At 46.4% G+C, this 20982-nt stretch overlaps 1 protein-coding gene across 1 annotated transcript in view; it reads left to right on the top strand.

Moving 5' to 3' along the window:
- PRKCH (protein kinase C eta) overlaps positions 1–20982 on the top strand; it is a 220866-nt gene that overhangs the window by 136931 nt on the left and 62953 nt on the right. The window contains exon 10 of the mRNA XM_061180882.1: positions 20191–20345. Coding sequence (XP_061036865.1) covers positions 20191–20345 — 155 coding nt within the window. The remainder of the gene's footprint in view (positions 1–20190; positions 20346–20982) is intronic.

Raw genomic sequence — 20982 nt, forward strand, 5'->3', positions numbered from 1 at the left:
CGGGTCCATGGTTCCTTCAGAGCTCCGGTTCTGCCCATTCTCCACTGCTACCCAGAGTATCCCCAAAACACTATTTCCCATGCTCTGTGCTCTGTCCACCTAAAGCCCTTCATCAGCCCTCATCCAGCTGTTTTCCCAGAGAAGAGTGGGGTGACAGCTCTGGGCTTGAGAACACCCTTGTGAAGAAGGCAAGACTGGTGGGTGGTACTGGTCACCCGCCTGAGCTTCAGGCGCACCTCCTCCTCATTCCATGAGCCGAACAGGGCTATACTCAGGTCGTCTTTCCAGGGCTGCACCAAAGTGCAGATGGTTTTCTATGACATTGGGTTAGATGATATTAACAGTTGACTGACATGGTTGTGCAGTGGCTGCTTCAAGTTACTCTAATGAGCAAATAAAGAAGTGTCACCTACCCAACTCCAGGGGAGTTTTACCTACCGAAGGAAATCCCCGTGATGCTATAGAAGCAGTCTTGAGGTCTTACCAACAATTAGAGGGTGTTGTAGTAGAAAAGAACTTAACCTGGAACAGATTGGGAGACCAATAAATATAGAATATACAATGCAAAATTTTCCAGGAAAATATAAACTATACAGTATCCCCAGATATTAGTGTCCACATGTTATTTCCATGGTGTTCAGCCGGTGAAGCCTTTATTTTAACATGGGCCATCTATTTTTCCTAGTGACAGTTTCATATATGGCCACAAGGTGGCAGTCGTTACCGCAAGGTGATTTTTATTTCTGCACCAGAGAGAGAGGAGCTGAGTTTGGGGTTTAAAATGTGTGTGTTACAGTAGATGCCTCCAAAGCAAAGGATGATGGGAATTTTCCCTTGCCCTAAGTCTAGATGATAAAGTGGTAAGAACCAACTTAAAAGAATCAAGTGCATTTTTCTCATGCTGAGATAGAGATATACAGTTTCCATTTTGCTGTAGTTTAAGCCTTCTCTTGGATTTGCAAGGTATCAGACTCCACATAGGCATAGCATTTGCTCTCTGCATCTGTCCATCTGTCAGAAATCCTCAGTCACTATCCCTATTTGCTACTGAATAACTATAAAGAACAGAAAATGTTAGTTACCATGAGAAATTAAAGCAGGTAAATGACTACTTTTTAGCTACTGGGTTTGGCAGGCCCTGGCCTCTAAAGTGAGATGCTAATCAGTGTGTTGTGCTGAACCGTAACACCGAGTTTAGAAGGGAGCCAAGGTGAGGCGTGGGAGCACCCCCCAGCGTCTGCAATGTGTCACTTCACTGTGAAGACGCTGGCAGAGACAGCAGTCCTCTTGCCGTCCAGCCCTGTAGAATGAGTGTCTCTGAGGCCCAGGAGAAAGGGAGCAACTTGCTGAGGATCCCTTAGGCTGGGAGTGGTGGAGACAAGGTTCATCTCTGGGTCAGGCTGACTCTGGAGCCCGGCTCCGTCCACTTGGTGTCTTATACAACGTTGAGGTTGTTGGTTCAGCATCTGCTTAAAGCCCCTCCTGTCTGCCCTGACTCACCTCCAACCTGCTGATATGGAAACAGCTCTGCCCTTGGAAACGAAAGACCTAAGTTCTTCCAGCTCTGTTTTCCTCTGTCTGAATGGCTTGCAACTACCTTAAAATTCCTTTGAGCCTTAAAGTTCTCATGGTTGAGATGAAAGCAGGATTGCTGTGAGGACCAAAGGCGAGAATGCAGGCACACTGTTGCTACACGTGCGGCAACTCGGTGTTGTGATGACCGCCTCCTTCCCCACACCAAAAAAATGTCCTGGGCCTTTCCAGGGGCCAGCACAGACCCCACGTGGAGGTGACAGTAAATACCCACAAAGTAGGAATTTTGGAACTCCTTTTGTTCTTGGCCAGAACAAAAAGATAAGCAAATTTCAAATATTAGATAATTTGTCGTTTGCTGCATAGAATGATGAGCCCATGAATTATTGCCCCTGATTTTTTCATAATAATGCTTGTTACTTGCATGTATATCATTCCACTGGCATCTTCATAAATTTCTGAAAGCATTGTAAATCCTAATAGTTTGTGAATAATTTGATAATCTGGATCAAGACTTATAAGAATGCATATACTCTTGGATCTGTTGATTTTCTTCCTGATAATCTAGCCAAAGAAAACAACGTAAAGAATAAAATAAATGTTACGCATAAAGATGTTTAATTTTCAGTGCATTATTTATGAGGAAAATATTGGAAACAACTTCAGCCTTCAGCAATAGGAGTCTACTTAAACAATGTACTATTTGATGAAGATTTTCAGCTAGTAGAGAAATAATTGAATATTAAGTAGTTAGATCATTGTGTGTTACTGTTGGAAGCATCTAACGTGTAATATTTATTGCATATAATTCTTACATCAGCCGTAGAAGATGGGTACAATTATTATCTTTATTTTGCCGAGTGATAAAGTGAAGGAGAAGTTAAGTTACTTGCCCTAAATCTAACAGAGTAAATGGTGGAACTCAGAGATGGGAAGCCAGGAAATAGTACAGAATTTATGATGATTCGGGGCATGAATCCATATCAGGTTTCACCCAGGACAGCAATGTGGCAAACCTGGCCCCTCCTCCAAAAAAAGCCTGAAAGGAGATGATGCCAGTAAACTCTCAGGGACTGTTATGAAGGTAGTGGAATTGGGGATGATCTTTTTCTTCTTTGTTCTGTTTGTCAGTTTCTGTAATGTGTTTCTGTTTCTTTGTCGATGAGGCTGGGAGGAGTGAGGCCTTATGAAACGAGCAGGGCCCAGGGTCTGGGCTGCCGGCCTGGTGTAGGCCACCTTCCCCACTCTTTCAGGTTAAATTCACTTCACACGCCTTTCATCTTAATCAGTGACTGTTGTGCTGGCAGCCGAGCCTGCTGGCATTTATGGCCTAGTATCCGGGTGTCCCCACCCCCAGCTCCCAGGGGCTCTCCTTGGCTCTCCTGGAGCCCTGGCTGAGTGCTGAGGGCCAGACCAGGAAGAACAAAGAGGCAGCAGCAGCAGGAGGGGGAGTGGCAGAGTAAACACGGGTCAGATGCTTTAGCCTTTGTTCAGAGACCCAGTTTGTTAGAGCAAAGGTTTCCATTTGGAAAACATAAGAGACACTGTGCTGCCTCTGGTCGGCACGACCCCGGCCGCGTCGGATCCATGAGCCCGTTCTCGGGAGAGAACTTGTTTGCATTTGTGAGCTGCTGCCCTGGGAGGGGCGGGGGACAGATTACACAAAACCTCCTTTTACAGGGACAGAAGCCCAGTGCTCTCACCTCCCTACTGACGGGGTGTCCTCGGGTGTCACCTGCAGGGGTCGTCCGCAAAGCAGTGCGCCTGGGGTTCCTGGCAGGGGCATCGCTTTCCCTAAGAAGCTGCCGCACAGTGTCGGTCAACAAAGCAGAAATCCAGCCTTTGAAGGGCAGGGCGGCTAGGAATCTTGTGACCTAAGTGCTGTCAGCTTACACAACCGGTGCAAACTGATTTTGGTGCACTTAAATCACACTTAAAATATGTCTGAAAATCGCCTGGCAGCGTGGGTGCAGGGCAACAGTCTTTTCTCTGGGTTATTGTCTCCATCATAATATTAAATATTAGCAAAGGGGTGTACATGTGAGAGAGACACACAGACAGACAGACAGACAGAAGAGATAGGCAGCAGGATGGTCATGTGGCCCTGGAATGCATCTTTCAGAATCTCATCAGGAGGTGACTACACTGTAGCCTTCAGTAGGAGAGCCCTGAGTTCTCATCTTGACTTAGCTAATAGCCCCCTTGTCTTGAGGAAGGTCCCCTGCCTTGGATTTTTTTTTCTTCCAGATAAGCACCTCCTGTGTCCTTCTGTCACAGACCTGTTGGCAGAAATGCCTCCCAATAGGGACCCCCCCACTGACTTCATTCAGGTGGGGGTGGGAGGTGCAGTCAGCCCTGCACACCCAACCGCCCTCCAGCCCCTCCAGCTCTCGTTCCCTTTCCCGGTGTTCAGGGAGCATCTGGCAGCAGCAGCTGGGCCACTTGGCCCCTGGTACAGCTTTACCCGCGATGCTCTAAATCACAGCGACATCCCGGGCGAGGGGAAGAGCCCTCTGTTAAGACGTTACATAGCTGGTCGATTCTTGGAGCCTAACTGCACCAGCTTTGCAGAAGGGGTGGGTGAAGGATGAAGTAGCAGCAGCAGGTACTATTCACCGAGACCCTAGCATATTCTGGGTGCTTATATTCACTACCAGTGTCTAGACAAGTGTACAATTCGGTATTTCCATAAATAGCTGTTGAATGAAATATCTCATTTAATACTCAAAACAGTCCACGGGGGTATAGATACTATTATCCTCATTTTAAAGATCTGGAAACTGAGGTCCAGAGAGGTTAAAGAACTTGCCCCAGATCACACAGCAAGCAAGAGTCAGTCTGTGGATTCTTAACCAGGTCGGCCAGTTTAATAATCTACGCCATTTCTAATATCGCACAAATAGAAGTATCCTCTGTCTGCAGTGTGCACAGCTGAGGAGAGCGTCATCAGGCAGGAATAAAGGCAGTTTTTCACAACATACAGTTTTGTGGCCTTTTATAAAATACCTAAGGAAAGGCCATTTCCTCTTACCTGTTTGGAACTGGGTTTCCTCCTTTCCCTGAGCAGTGAGTGCCATAAACACCCTTTGGTCTGCTTATGGGTCATTTGGTATAGTTTGCCTTTGGCTCAGATCAAAATAGAAAATGAGCCAGACCATGGTGTTTCCCAGTTGGGCATGTTCCCAACTTATTAATCGTGTTCCAGCTGGGGACAGAATGCACATAGGCCGTCTCTGGGCTCTGGATTTCTGGGAGGCTGATTTAGGACCTTTGCTTCTGTCCTCGGAGGCTTCCCGGCTTCCCGACTATCTGTGACTCAATAGGGCCGTGAAAATGAATGGGAAATAGGAGGACGCGGAGTTCTTGCTGTTCCTTTGGCTGTCTCTGCTCAGGGAGGACTGCCAGAACACTTGGTGTGACCAAAGGGCTTGAAAGGGTTGCCGTGTGTTTCCCTCTGAGGTTGTTCAGCTGTAACTGACCTTGTCACTAGCTGTCACCCACACCGATGACCTAGAGATGGCCTGGACTCCCCACCTCCGTATTTGTAAGGCGGTTCATGAATTGTGTGTCACTTCCGTTGACTTATCTGAGAGTTACCAGGGTCAGACGCGGCCCCTGTGCTTCCCGATGACTGGCGAGGCTTTGTGGCAGTGAGTTTTGGTTACGGTTTTCCCTGATCGTGCCTGGGAACCTGCCAAACTATAGATACTCCCGCCTCAGCAGGGCCCTGTTTTAAGGCACTGGGCTTGAAGTGCCAGGAGTGGCTCCAGGCATGAGAATGGGATGGGCTTTCTACCAAATAGTTTAGTGAAAAGTCAGCCAGTCCGGGATCACACTGATGGAGGGCTAGGGGAGAAGCAGTGCTTTTAATCCTCAGTCTAGCTGGGAAGAGGAGAGTCACACACATGGCATAGACAGTATAATGACTGTGTTTACTCCATGCTACCAAAGGAAAGGTAGCTGAAAACGAGCACTGGCCTCTGGGGGAAAATTTTACCTACGGACCAGTCTTTCCTCAGAAGGGCAACCAGAATGACTGTAAAACTAACAGTCTAATTAGCAGCACCTGAGGGTGGCCTGCGGGTGTTTCCCTGGGAAGCTGGGTTGGCCTCTGCCAGGACCAACTGGGACCTTGGGGCCAGGGCCTGACGCGACACCTGTGGGTGGCTGGAGTGGGTCCCCCTTACTCTGAACCCAGAATCGTGCAGTCTAGAAGCCCAACTGGTCTGGGTGAAAACCGCAGACCATAATGTCTTCTAGTTTTGAAATACTTGCGTTTTCCATAATTGCTTCATCACTGGTTAGAACCCAGCTGTACCCATCTCCACTAGGCCCCAGAACAATCCGGGGCCTCTCAGGACAGAATCAGCCCCGTCTGTCACTATCAACTTAGCCGACTTGTAGTGACAGAGACTTGTCCACCAGTAGGTGAAGATCAAGGGTGTTCATTCATTTGGCAGATGTGCACAGAGTTCCTTCAGGGTGAAGGCTTGCCTCGGAGCCCCTGAGCCCTGAGGATGCAGCAGTGGACAAAGCAAGGGGGAGCCCCTTCCCTCATGGAGCCGGCGTCCTCCCGGGGAGTTCGGGGGCCTGAGCAGCCTGCTCATAACATAGAGTCAGCTGCTGACCCTGCACGGTGGGCTGGTCATGGTAGCAGTTCTGGGATTGCTATTTAGGACAGGCTCAGAGCAGCCATCTGCTTAGAAGAGAGTCTGCAGGGCTTGTCTTCAAGCTGCATTTGCGTGTGGATTCCTGTGTGGTGCAGTGAATTGAAGACCTGATGGAGATTCCTGGGGGCAGGGATGGCGATGGGTTCTGTAGCACCACTGGGCTTGGGGCCCAAAGCAGGAGGCGTCATGGAAGAGCAGCAGCCCGGCTTACTTCCCATGCTCACGGTTGCAACTGGTACAGTGTTCTTCATCCCGCTGGGAAGACTGGTCTCATTCCCTGCCCCCACCCCCCTATCCGTGCCGTCAAGTCTGACTCGTGCAAGGTTCCTCTTACAGCTTTCCACTGTCAGAGAGTACCTTGGCTCCGTCTCACCAGCAGACCGTCCCGCTCCGCTGGCGGGCTCTGGCAGGCCCCGTCTTCCGTTTGGGACCACCCAGGGAGTTCCTGTTTCCTTTCAGTGCAGGCGTCCAGCTTTTAGTATATTTGCACAGCAAAAGAGCCCGCTGTATTTGGAGCTCACTCCTACCCGTTTCTTTAGGATGGTCTGTAATGATGTATTGCTTAGGTCTCACAAAGGGAGTCTTGGAACTCTTCCCAGAGTCTCAATTCCATTCTCATTGTATATGATATTTTCAACGTTAAAATGATGTAATGTATAATTCCCAACCAAAACAAAAGAGGAGAGCCCTTCCTGCAGAACTCCTCCCCTCCCACCCATACATGTTTTCCTGCTCCTGTGCGGTGGCCGTGTGGGAGTGTCTTCGTCTTTGTCCTTCCTCTCCTCACCCCCAGGGAGCACTGACCCATAGTCTGCTTGTGAAGTGGGAACTAGCCTGTGCCCACGGCAAGCCCAGACCTTCTGCACTGGCGTGTCTCACCAATGGTGAAAGGTGGTTCAAGATAAGTGAGACACAACCAACAAAGTAGAGAACTGGACTTAGAGACTGGTTCAAGTTCCTCTTCTGGAAACCTGCAGAATTGAGAGGCTGCTCATAAACTCGGTTTGTCCCTCCTTACTTTGGCTTCAGGGCAGATCTGTAGCAGGAAGTTCCCTCCACATTGCTCAGAACTTTACCTCCAAGACATTGACCTTCACCAACAGGTCAATAGTTTAAGGAAGTGAATGACTGGTGAATGTTCAAACTTTCCAGTAAAAAAGATTAAAAAAAATAAAAAAAATTTAAATCACGTATTTGTACAATGTGATATCATTTGCCCACTACTAATATTGAGGGCAGGATAACCGTTTGTCACGGGAGGGGAGGGAGCTGTCCTGTGCGTTGTAGGATTAGCAACGTCCCCGGCCTCTGCTCACCAGGTGCTGGTGGCACCTCCCTAGTTACGACAACCAAAAAAGTCTCCAGACATGACCAGATGCTCCCTGGGGGAAGAATCTCTCCAGTTGAAAACCACTGCCTTACATGAGTGTCTGGTGGTCCAGCCTAGATATGGGAAGTCAAGTAGGCTAGATCACTAGCCTTTTCACAGAGGCCAAAGAAAATGTGACAGATCTTCTTTGTAAAGACATAAGCATTGGGCTTCCCTGGTGGCGCAGTGGTTGGGAGTCCGCCTGCCAATGCAGGGGACACGGGTTTGAGCCCTGGTCCGGGAGGATCCCACATGCCACGGAGCAACTAAGCCCATGCGCCACAACTGCTGAGCCTGTGCTCTGGGGCCCGCGAGCCACAACTACTGAGCCCGCGTGCCACAACTACTGAAGCCCTCGTGCCTAGAGCCCGTGCTCTGCAGCGGGGGAGGCCACTGCAATGAGAAGCCCGCGCACCACAACGAGGAGTGGCCTCCGCTTGACGCAACTAGAGAAAGCCCAGGTGCAGCAACGAAGACCCAACGCAGCCAGAAATAAATAATAAATAAATTTATTAAAAAAAAAAAAAAGACATAAGCATTATCTCTGTTTTTTTCTGAGTTTGTAGACAGACAGAGCTCCTGTTTGGGGTCTCCTAACAGCTGTCCTGTCAGTGGCTGCACTGTGGCATTCGCAGGGACTGGGGCCCTGGTCTGGGAAGCGGAGGCGGAAGTAAGAGGTCTGTTGAACGTGAACAAGAGTTAGCACGCTACCAGCAGTTCGGATAGGGCAGAGTTGTCAGAGCCTGGGGCATCTAAGGAACAAAAGATTAGCTCAGTGAGCATATAGTTAAAATGGGTTATGTTAGAAAGCAAGCAATGCAAATAGTGCAGCTTCTCGTGTTTTGGCATTTAATGATTCTATTTCCACTTCACCAACAAAGCATTGAATGAGTGACATTTTATGAGAATCATCGTCACCACTCTGGTCTTAAAGGGGTGCCTCTCTGTGAGTCAGATTCCTATCCTGTGTGTGGTACATATGATTGGAATTTACAAACAGAGATAAAGCTTTAAGAAATATTTCCCAACCAGTGTAGAAAAATGTGCTGGTAGCAATACAAGTGCGCTTTGGGGAAAGCAGACTTGCTGTTTTCTTTCTTTTGTTTCCATGTATGGGAATGCCATTTCAGCTTAAGATACAGATACCTTAGAGGCTATCTGCAAAACTGAGTGGTCTCTACGTATTAAAAGTAGATCCTAGCCACCAGAGACATTACCTGTTAATATGTTGAATGGTAATATGGTGTCTATGTTGCATTTTTAATTCAATTCAGGAAATGTTTCCTGAGCCAGGGACATTATGTGCCAGAGACTGAAGGCATAAGGAAGAACAAAATGTGGACCTGCCCTTTTGTTGCTTTCAGGCAAGGGTCTTCCTAAACACAGATATGTCTTATCACTGTGTGATAGAAGACAGTCATAGCTTGGTGCCTGGGGAGGTTGGAAAGGCCTTCCATGGGAGGGGCTGTCTGAGCTGTGTTTTAAGGATGAATAGGAGCCCTACAGAGACAGAAGGGGGATGGGCCCCCCAGGCAGAGGTAATAGCAGTGCAAAGACACAGAGGCTTAAAATTGTATGATGTGCCCAGGAACCCCCAAATAACTTGATGTAGCAGGATTGCAGGAGAGGAAATATGGGGAGGAAAGAAGACATCCTTTGCTGAAGAGTTTAGACTCAATCATGAGGTGAAAGGAACTGGCAGGGAGCAACCTAAGCTTTGCATTTTGGGAGGGCTCCAGGTGGCTGTCTGCAGAGGGAGGAGACTGCGTGGGGTGGGGGTGGGGGGGGCAGCCCTGGTAAGGCTGTTGAACCACTGGCCTGCTGAGCCTTCCTGCTCCAAGGCAGCAGTCACAGGAATGGAGTCAAGGAAACACATAGGAGGTGGAATTGATAGGACTTTTTAGAGTAAAAGAGTGAGAGGAATGGCCAGAGTTCTGACCAGTTGGGAGCCTGGGGGAACGGAATAAATGTTTTGGGTTTTTTTGTTGTGTTTTTGTTTTGCAGAAAATCCAGTGGTAAGATGTCGCTCAGAAACACTGTTCAGATGGGGAGTAGATTTTAGTATCATCAGTATCCACTTGGCATAGTAGAAACTATCATTTAAAATATGTCAGTAGGTGTTTATAGAAGGAGAAGAGAGGAAGGCTGAAGAGGGATGTCTAAGTAAGGGCGGCTAAAGGTAGGGGGAAAAAAGAAGAATCAGGAGGAAGTGGTTTCTTAGGAGGAGCCATCAAGTGCCGAGATGAAGTCCGTTCACCAAGGGATTCAAAGCTATCCACTGGATCTGGGATATGGTTGCTGGTGTGGCCATCTTAGTCACCATTCTCATCCTTGGGGTCTGAAGGGCCCATCGAACTTCATTTCACCAGCTAAAGCTTCTCGACGAAGGTAACACAGTGTCCTCTCCCCTGGGTAAACATTTTCATCTATTTCTGATTACTTTGCCCCTCATCTTATTAGAGCTATGTCTCTTTTACTTGGGTCTCCCTACCTTTATAGTAAGGTCTGCATCTTTCTTCCTCAGTGGACAGTGGAGATCCATATTTTGCCCACGTTGCAAAAAGGATCTGGGGAGAGATTGTAGGGGATCTCATTCCCCAGCCAGAGGGCCAGAGAAGAATGATGTTGTGTCTAAACTGGAAGTCTCAAACTCAAAATAGCACATGGAAGGCACATTCCAGACAGAAATTTCAGCAAGCATGCAGCACCATAGAGCAGAGGAAGGAACAGACTCTCAGCCAGTGGATTTCCAGGCATCATCTTGAGGCAGATATGGAATATTCTTGGCCAGATTTGGTACTTCCCTAATTGGCAAAATGTTTAATCAGAAAGCTATAACCCAGAATCTCCTCCTATGAGGAAGAAATGTCTAGTTGATCAACCGATCAAAGGGAGACATGAAATCTTCTTTAAAAAGTTGCGAAGTTTAGGAACCTCTGTCATGAAAAAGAATCTAAAGTGAAATGGCATAACGGAATTTTTACTCTTTATTCTGTAGCCCTATACAAACTAAATCCATAAATATCTTCAGTAGACTTGTTCCTATTTGATGCTGAAACCAAAATCTTTATAAAAAGAATGTACTCTGTGAAATAATGATTTAAAGGAATCCTATCCTGCATACCTTTAAGTGACCAAACCTTTTTTTTTTTTTTTTAAAGTGAATAATCACCTAAGGTATCTTCTTTGGGAATCTACATTCAGAATTAAAATACCATGTCCAGTTCGTAATAATCTGCTTTCAGAGATGCCTGTTTTTCCAGGCTAATAAAAATGATCTTTATCATAGAACAGTGACTAGACTGTTAATACCATGTCTCTTATTCTCATTAACATAAGCAGAAGTCCAGCTAATTGTAGGACTTCATAGAAATGGCATGGGGAATAGTATGCAACTGTTAAAAAAATCATGGTTTCGATGACTAAGTACATCAGGAAATATTATGTAATGTAAGTGAAAAAGGAAGGGTATGTTTTTTTGTTTTCTCTTTTTCTGTTCTTTAAACATGCTATAAAGTGTTAAGTATAATTAGGACATAAGGGGGAAATCAAATGTAGTTAAAATTGCTTTGTAAATATCTTATGTGCTCTAAAATCTGCAGTTCTTTGGATGCTAAAAGCCATAAATAGTTTTGTTTCTCCTTGTATTTAGACTTCTCTGGGTGTCAGGATTACAGGTGATTTTATTTTCTCAATTTTCCATGTATTTACTTTGTAATTACATTTGAACGAAGAACATGTAATTACTTTTATAAACAGAAAAACCAAAGCTTTATAAATAAAGGGAAATGAAGTGGCATCAAGCAGACCTGCCTCTCTTGAACTCTTTCACAAACTGTTTTAACGGTGGGCGAGGCACTTCACTTCTTTGCATTTGACTTCCACAAACTGGCCGGGTAAAACTAGTCTTGGCAGTTTGTTCCAACTTTTCTAATCTAGTTTAAATTTTATCAGGAAACAAAAATGGTCTCCTGCTATGTTAGTTCCTCAAGGGTTTATTAAACCTTACCATAGTGCAGGCACCAGGGGCGGTGGTACTAGAGATACATCATTTGGCATCTGGGCTCTGCCTTAAAAGGTTTCAGGCCCTCCAGAGAAAACACGACCAAGTGCACAAAGCCAACCCAGCCAGCCCAGTGATACTGGGCAGGATGTGTGTGGACCAGAGACGCCAAAGGAGGCTTCACCAGGAAGGGAGGACTTGTGCTCCAACTTTGCTATATCCCTGATCATATGTTTGCTGCTTATTTATGCTTTAAAAAAACATCCTGGCCCAGATGTTTCACAGGATGTTGACCTGCAGGTTCGATTGCCTCGTTTCCCTCATCTGGTACATATGCCAATAAGCCTTGTCGAGTTTCATTATAAGAGAGGACCATAATGTATCCAGTTTGCCAGGAGAACACTTGGTCTTTGGAAAGAACTGTGTGTCCCTCCAGGTTTAAAATGCAAGCTCCTAAGGGCTTGTTATATTGGAGACATATTTCACCTTCCCAAAGACTAGTTTCTGAGCTCAGATAGGATGTACCGTGCCTGTGGGCTTGACAGAAGAGTTGCTGGGTGATTGAATTAACTTCTCATAACTTCTGGGCTGCACAAAATGATAAATTAAAAACAAAACAAACAAACCAAAAAAAAAGCCATTCGATTCCCTCTCCTTGTTTCTTTCTTGAAGACTTTGTAATCATTCTTAATGTGGTTAAGTTCAAGTTGTTTCCAGTTCAGGCATGGTGCAATCAGATTTCCTCACGGGGGTGCTTTTCTGCTGTCACCTCTTTGACGTCAGTACTGGTTTCCTGTTGATTTGAACTCCCTATTCACCCTGTAGATGACTTTGTCAGAGAAAAATTATAAAACAGAGGCACTTATGAGAAATACAACACAATGCTGTCTATTACTGGAGATTTCCTTTTCCTTGTCCACAGCCGGTCAATAGCACTCCACAGCTTTTGATACAGGGTTGATGTGTTACTCATTTAGAAGTAATTCCAAAGCAATTCTTAGAACTTGGGTAAGTAAGTACTGATGTGGCTCCCAGCTTAACATTGCCTTAAAGCAATAACTAAATTAGTCATTAAATTTAAATGTTGTTTCTATTCTTTGTCTTATTTCCAAAAGGTAACCTGCATCCTCACTGTAAATACATCTTTAAATGAGATTTACATGTGTCAATGGCAGTGACCATGGATTCTTGGTTTAAACAGAAAAATCTTAGTCTGTTTATAAGAACAAATCGCTTTGTAGAAGGGGAGAATAGCTACTATAAACAGTCTCGTTTACCATAATGTTTGCAGTTCATAGGGGAGCACATTTGCCTTGCAATAATAATTATGATAATTATAAAGCTCTTAAAAGAGAGAATATGAATTATTATCTAATATTAGAAAAATGAGAAAACTTATTTGGTTAATGTGTCTTGGCTTATCAAATCTAGTTTCGTGACCCCTTGTTAAATAGTCACGTCCAAGAAAGAGAAGTTCTCTTTATCAGGTCAGGGCCATGACTGTGCAGTATCAGGAAGTGCTCCTGCAACCCAGCAGCTGCCCTGGGGTCCTCCTGACTCCCTGATCCCTCGAGATTCCTGTCCTGAACTGGGGGTCGGGGAGCCACTGCTGTAGCAGTTGCGGCTGCCGTTTCGCTCCTGTGTACGCGCCAGGCCGAGTGCTCCGTGAGTGGGGCACCATCTCCGCATCCACGGCAGGCAGTGGCTCCCTGTCTGGTTCACTGTCGCCCCCACGCCAGGGGCCAGAGCCCCAGGAGCAGACGGCCCCAGCAGCTGCAGCCTAGCGCAGGTGGTGAGGAGGAGGAGGAGAATACTGGCACTAATGGTTGCTAACATTCATCACGCACGTACCATGTGTCACATAACTGTTTGAAATTCTAAGCTTAAATCATTTCATCCTCGAACACCTGTGAGTTAAATCACCTTATTATCCCCATTTTGCCGATGAGAGTTTTGAGAGCGAAAAAATACATAGAGCACAGCTGGAGCTGCTTTGGCATCTCGGGCTTCCTGACTCCTGACCGCTACACTGTGCTTCCTCTTAGCTACACCAGGGACTTCAGTGCTGGGCACAAGGTCTCCCAGATGTAGCTTTGGTCCTCTTTGTGTGATGTAGTAATAACAATAGAGTCTATTTGTTGAGATCCTTTTCTGGGTCTGGTGCTGTGCCAGGCACTCGGCTTCTGGTTTAATCCTCACACGATCAGTGTAGTTAGAGGTGTTATTACCCTAGATTTATAAATCAGGAAACCTCCTGCCCCTTAAAAATTGGTGAATGTTTCAGTTACAATTCTCCTGGTAGCAAATAATGGAAAAACACTTAACTAGAGTCATGCAAAAAGGGAGAAGTGAAAATAAAGAATCAGAGGTACAGTGGTGTCTCATGGAACCCAAGGGCACACAATGGCCAGGTCTCTCTGGGGACCTGAAACTGGAAGGGTGTGAGGGACCCAGGTAGTTTCCTTCTCGGCCCATTCACGCTTTCTTATCTTTGCCCCATTCTTCTCCTCCATCTGTCCATCCCGGCTTTCACTGCTCTGATGTACCGAGACATCTCATGTGTTCACACCACAGAGGCGGCAGCCTCAGCTCCCTAATTCATGTTTCCTCAGTTCTTGCACACAGCACAGCCTACATGAACACCTGTCTATCTCAGTTCCAATTTTCTGGGAAGGGGACTGGAGCGGAAGGCAGGGAGCAACTTGGTCCAACTTGCTTTGTGCAGGATGCCCAGCATTTACCCATGTGACGGTGCCAGGGCAGGTCTCTGAGGAAGGAAGGGCTCAATGGGCTGAGCAGACACCTCTGAAGGTGTCTGGCACACGGACCCTAAGGGGTCTCATCCCTGGCCCGTGCCCACTCTGCACTCACCCTCCTTAGGTGACGTCACCTTGCCACAGGTACCATAGCACTTCTATCTATACTGGTGTTTTCTCTCTAACTTCTCCTCATGCAATTGCCCATCAGTTTTACCTCCTAAAAAACAGTCCTTAGGAGGGGCTTTAGGGAATGCACACTGCTTATACTGACAGCCACTTTCAGGTCAGAAGATATTTTTATCCCCTTTGGCCTGGGGAAGCAACATCCCTGAACTGACAGTAGCCAGGGGCAGACTTGGCCCAGGCTGCAGCCGGTCGATGGGACCAGGCACGTGACGACAGGAATTCTATTACTAACCAGGCACCAGCTCCTTGGCCTCCTGTAACTCACGCTGGGCTGGGCTGGGCTGGGCTGAGTGGGACAAAGGGATTTCTGAGTTGCTTTTATTCCCCCAGGTGTTCCTCACCCCATGTTAATGACTTGCATTTGTGGTTGGTTGAATCAGGAACAAAAGAGAGGAGCAAGGGACAGACAAAGGGCTGGGCCACTTGGCTTTAGAACTGAGGTTAAGCCAGTCTGCAGGACCTTAGATTTGCTACTGTGCAGATCAGGGCAAGATTTCCCCTCGAGGAGCCAGAGGCCTCGGGGAAAGCCGTGCAGGTGTCCAGGCTCAGCATCTAGGAAATTGGATTTTAGAAAAACGGGAATGCTATCTACACAGGCTTAAACACAGAAACAGCCGTCTGCCCTCACTGCCCAAGGTGGGATTTGGAAACTCTTCCCTGCCCCAGAAGTGACTCATGGCAGCCTTAATCCACCGTGCAGTGAGAGCCTCCCTAAATGCATGGATCCCAGCAGATGCTTCCTCTGGTTGCTTCCCAGTTGGGTTTCTTCAGCATGACTTAGTGTTTGTCAAGTCATCAGTGAGACTAGGTCTTAAGCAGCACAGATAGTGGAGTTGTAGGCAGGAGGTGATCTTCTGCCTCGTTGCTTCATCGCTGCTTTGTAAAGGGCATTTGTTCAATGTGAAAGGTTTCCTGCTTGATGGCATTCATGCCATAGGAGTAAAATTCAGCTGGAGTCATTGGTTTTTGTAGCTGATGTTTATTATTTGTGGCAGGTTCCAACACTACTGCAGTCTTTTTCAAGCCTAGCCCTTAAAAAGCATAGCTGCCACCTGCTTTAGCCCAGACACTGGGCCTGTGATTATGGCAGAGGCCGATAGTGAATGACCGTGTGTATTCATAGGACTAAGGCCCTGTTCTCAGCTGTGGGTGACCTGCAGATAGGGTGAAGGGAAGCTTCCTAACTAGCCTTGGCTTTCTGTACCAGCACTTGATCATGAAAGCAGCCTCGGCACCTGGGGAACATCCCCCTTTGCACTCACAACACCCTGCCTCACACCTGACACTTCAGCTGTTCATTCACCTTGATTCCTGCCCCCTCCATCCCACTCCAGCCTGACTCGTGCTTCCTCATCCTTCAAGGCTGGTGAAACGGCTCCTCTTCGAAGCTTTACCCCAACCCCACCCCAGCCTCCAGGCTGCTCCGGTGTCCCTGCTCTGTTTCTGCATGATGCCCCCTGCGCCCCTCTACTGTGCTTAGCACACTGGGCTGATGTGCTCCGGCTACAAGAGCTTCCTGAGAGCAGGCCTGGGCTCTCGTTCATTTTATGATACTTGGTCCCCACCCAGGGCCTGGCATAGTGTGTGCTCAGTAAACGTGTATTCCTCCTTGTTGAGACCCTTAAAGCAAGCATAAAAGGTCTCTGAGGGGACTTCCCTGGTGGTGCAGTGGTTAGGTCACGGGTTCGAGCCCTGGTCCAGGAAGATCCCACATGCTGCGGAGCAGCTAGGCCCGTGCGCCACAACTACTGAGCCTGCGCTCTAGAGCCCGCGAGCCACAACTACTGAGCCCGCACACCAGAGCCCCTGCTCCACAACAAGAGAAGCCACCACGATGAGGAGCCCATGCACTGCAACTAGGGAGGGCCTGCGCGCAGCAAGGAGGACCCAACGCAGCCAAAAATAAATAAATAAATAGAGTGGTATTTAAAAAAAAAAAAAGTCTTTGAAAGACTCAGTAGACCCTATGAAGCCTGTGTACCAGAACTCAGACCCTCTCCTCTCAGTGGAGCCCTGGGACCCAAACCAGAGCCTGCTGAGTTTCATTTTGGATGTGATTCCAACAAGCCTGATGGCCTGGTTATATCAGGCATCAGAATGGCTATTAAGGGAGAGGGTGGTTATTAGGGGCCCTGAATAATGGGCCGCCAGGGATGTGAAGACCCCTCTTCCTGTAGCTGCTTTCCTAATCCCACCTCCCACTGCCTAAGTACCTGCTCTAAGACAGTCTCAGAATTGTACTTTTCCAGTCTCTCATCTTTCAGATGAAAATTAGGGAAATATGGAGGAAGCCATATGTGACTTTGCTTTGTTTCTAATTATAAGAATAATGCACACTCATCATAGAAACCTTCAGAGGGAATTTCCTGGCGGTCCAGTGGTTAGGACTACACGCTTTCACTGCCGAGGGCCCGGGTTCAGTCTCTGGTCGGGGAACTAAGATCCTACAAGCTGCACCGTGTGGCCAAAAAAAATTTTTTTAATAAAAAAAATTTTTTTTTAAAAACTTCAGAGATACTGAAAAGTATAAAGAAGAGATAAATGACATACCAGATCTCACAACTGAAAGCTGACTTGTCATACATAGGTATTTTTTTGTCTTTTCTGTGCATATCTGCATCTTTGGCTATAACTGAAATAATTCTGCACATTCATGTGTATGATCTTTTTTTTTTCTAACTGAAAACATCTTCACCATTACAGCCACCACCAGCAGCCGCTACTGTTTATTGCACACTTTCTAGAAGCCCCACCTGAGAACATGTTTAATGAAAGTTTATTGCTGAGGATGGCTTCTCACTAACCCCCACTATGAGTGAATCTTTGCTAAAAGCTGGATATTTTTGTCATTTATCTCCACCTCTACAAAAGAAATCGTGGAGAAATTGCTACCAAATTTGAACTGCCTCAGCAGCAAACATTTTAAAATAGAGTGAACAGAATTGTATGTAAACAGAAGGTCTCTTCACAGCAAACACATTTTGCTAGCTGATAAACATGCTTTTGTTTTTCTACCTTGTGACATTATTGTAGGTCTTTGGTAAGATGGACTATTACTTTTCATTAAAGTGTCCTTGTGTCTCCTGGCTCGTTTTCCCTTCCTGCATGCTTAAAGAGTTGTGTGTAGCCCGAGGGCTGGGAGCTGTACCCTCTGTTCTAGGTGGTGCCAGACAGGAAGTTAAAAATGAGACTCTGGGTGAAAAAAAAAGCATATTTTCGCAGTTCTAAAGCTTATGACCTCTTGCTGTGCATGCCAGGTGTGCGCGCCTCCCAGGAACCCGTGCATTATCTGAGAATCTGGCGCCAGGGCAGGTAGTGGGGCTGAGACAGAGGAACATGACTGAGGAGGGAAGGCAGTATGTCCTTGCCCAGGTCTGGAATTTAGCCCAGGGTCTGGCTTTTCAGACTTGAGATTATGAGAATTATTTTAGGGGGGAACTAGGAATGGACGCAATTTCCCTTGGAATGCCCTCATCTTGATGCCTACTGTCTTAGACGTTCTTGCTAACCCCCGCTGATTTCCAGCAGCCTAAGGAGTAGCCACTTACCTACTGACCCAGTTCTAGTAACCAGGTATTTCGAGCTATTGGAATTCATGTGACTGCCAGTGACTGCCAATCACAGCCATGCAAAGGTGAACAGGTCAGATGACAAAAATGTATCACATGGACCTTCTTGCTGAGGGATGGTTTGAGGCGGCTTTACCACCTGGGGATTCATCCAGGCCCCTGAGGCCCCTCCAAATGAACACAGCGTCGGCATAACAATTTCTCACGCGGATGCAGCTCTTAGACCCGTCTCTATCACATGCTTACCCTCTGCCCCGCCCACTGCTAACCTGCTCCTTCCACCCGAGCCCTCCCCATACAGAAAATAGGGAACCCCATTGCTCATCCAAGCTCGTCCCACCCAACTCGGCCTCTCCCCCTGGTCAGTCACACTCAAATGAAGGCCATTAGCTTAGTCAGACGGCTTGATATATTTAGTATTCTGTTGGCTTATATTGGTCAACCTGAAGAGTTGTTTTATTGATGTTTGGTTTTTGGTTTTGTGTGCGTGAGTCTTGCCATTCCATCTTCACTCTTAAATTCTTGCTTCTCATTAGCAGAAAGAGACGTTTCATAGACCCAGAGGATTTTTTTTTCCTTCTAATTAAGGTTTGTCTTAAAATTGGGAATAGGAGGTCATAAGTTGTAGTGTCTTCTGATTGGGAAGGGCCTGATTAAACCATGATTAAACCAGTGATGGATCAGGAGGTGAACAGCAGCATACACAATCTCTGCCCACCATTCAGCTGTGAATGCATGGCAATGCCAAGCAGAGCTGACAGCACCTGAAACCACAAATGAGGATGGCTTCTGTGTGCATATACACATCCTTTGTGAATTGGTAAAATACCAGTTTCCTTACAAAATGACCTCCCACCCCCCAAAAGGATGACCACTGGCCCTAACTGCACTCATTCGGAAGGTCTCAGCTCCCACATCACTTGCTCAGAGAGACCTCGCCTGACCCCCCAAGCAGATGACACAATGTCATTGCTTCCTCCACTTTTCCTTCACAGCATTTACCAGAATTGGTAAATTTACCTGTTCATGTGACCTTGTGGCTTTTTTAAAGTAATGTGTATCTCCCACACTAGACTCTCTATGGATAGAGACTGTGTCTGTTTTGTGCCTGTTTTACTCTCTGTTGGGTCCCCATCACCTAATTCAGCACTGGCTAACTTGGGACTCCATAAATGCTAATGAGAGGGAATGAGGAAGTCCATTGATCTCAGAGGTTCCTGAAGCAAAGCGTTTTATGCTGTCCATCTTGGAGAATCACTTTTTAATCGAGACTTGTACACTTCTTCCATTAAGCAGTGTTACTTTCCATAGCACTTTATTCATAACACTTGCACAGTACTTAGTCCATTGACTGCAACAGTGACTTTTAAGAGCCTATTTCACCTGCTGGGTTAGAGTTCCTTCCAGATGGAGACAGCATCTCACTTGACTTTAAGTTCCCTTTTCTGATTCAGGAACCTTCTGAGGGGCCAAATGGAATTTCTAAGATTGAGGCAACTCTGAGGCTGTCATTAGACTGTTGTCTGGCTGATTTGTCAAAAATGTTTTCCTTTCTCTGTGATTATTCTCCGCCCAGGTGTGAGGACCTATCAGATGTCCCTTACTTGCTGTGATTAACCCTACATGTTCCAGACAAAAAGGCATGCACTTTTTGATTTATGCTTCTCTCTTCCAGTTTATAAAACTCAATGATTCTGGTAGAGATAGCATCATCATCACCTTACTGATGTTGAACATCCAAAAAAAGTTAAATTCAAGGTTACATAGTCTTTAAAGTGTAGAACTAAAACTAGAATCAAAGCCTTCTCTACTTTTTATTTAATGCAGAAATTCAAGGTTGTGTGGAATTACTTAAAGGAGATCCAGGTGTTACTAGCACCACCTAGCCCCCATCCCCACCATCCCCACCATCCCAAGGATTTAATCCACCAGACCCTCCTGCTTTGCCCTGACCTGCTGTCAGGATGTTCCATTGAGTACCTCCATTTAACAACCTCTTCTCCCCACGCCGGAGCCCAAGGTCATGTGATGCTGACTGAATTCTAGGCTAATGGCTACACCACGTTGGATCCTCTTTTGTCTCTTTTGTGTTTGTACCCAGGATCGTCTGTTTTTTGTGATGGAGTTTGTGAACGGGGGCGACTTGATGTTTCATATTCAGAAGTCACGTCGTTTTGATGAGGCACGAGCTCGTTTCTATGCTGCAGAAATCATTTCGGCGCTTATGTTCCTACACGACAAAGGCATCATCTATAGGTGAGTTTTGGTTGCTGGTAACCCCTCTCATAATTCATCCCTGGTTCATTCCCCTGTTCAACCCATCCTTCCATGTCTCGTGATGAACAATTGAAATGTTTTTGGAATTAAATTCACAAAGCTTTGTGTGTCCATTAGAATAAATGAATAACACAGCAATTAACAATGCCTGCAAACTAAAACTTGCCCCCGTGTGGTATTCGTAAAATAGGTTTGAGAGTCTCAGAAGAGACTGTTCATGAACTTGTTCAGCCGGAGTTTTCTAAGGCCAAACCCTGCCAAGGGCTGAAAACTCTCTTTTTTCCGTTTTAACCTTGAGAGTGATTCGTTCCATTTTCAGAATCCATGCCTAAACTGCAGAGCGTGGATACCTCTTGCCCTAAATTGCTGTGATTAGGAATCACAGTCCGATGAGCTTGCGGCTCACCAGTCCAGGAGCCAAGAGGTGACCCGTTGATGAGCAGTGTCCTCCAGCTCGATGACACCTATCACTTGAAGCCCCCTCCCAAATATTGTTTGATTCCATTTCATGACACACAATCTTTTGATCGTAATATATCATACTTTAAATGGGCTTGAAATCTGGTTGATGTTGTTAGATCTCAGAGCTCAGGGGAGATCAAATTAAACTTTAGTC

The sequence above is a fragment of the Eubalaena glacialis genome, chromosome 2, assembly GCF_028564815.1.
Source record: "Eubalaena glacialis isolate mEubGla1 chromosome 2, mEubGla1.1.hap2.+ XY, whole genome shotgun sequence".
Lineage (NCBI taxonomy): Eukaryota > Metazoa > Chordata > Mammalia > Artiodactyla > Balaenidae > Eubalaena > Eubalaena glacialis.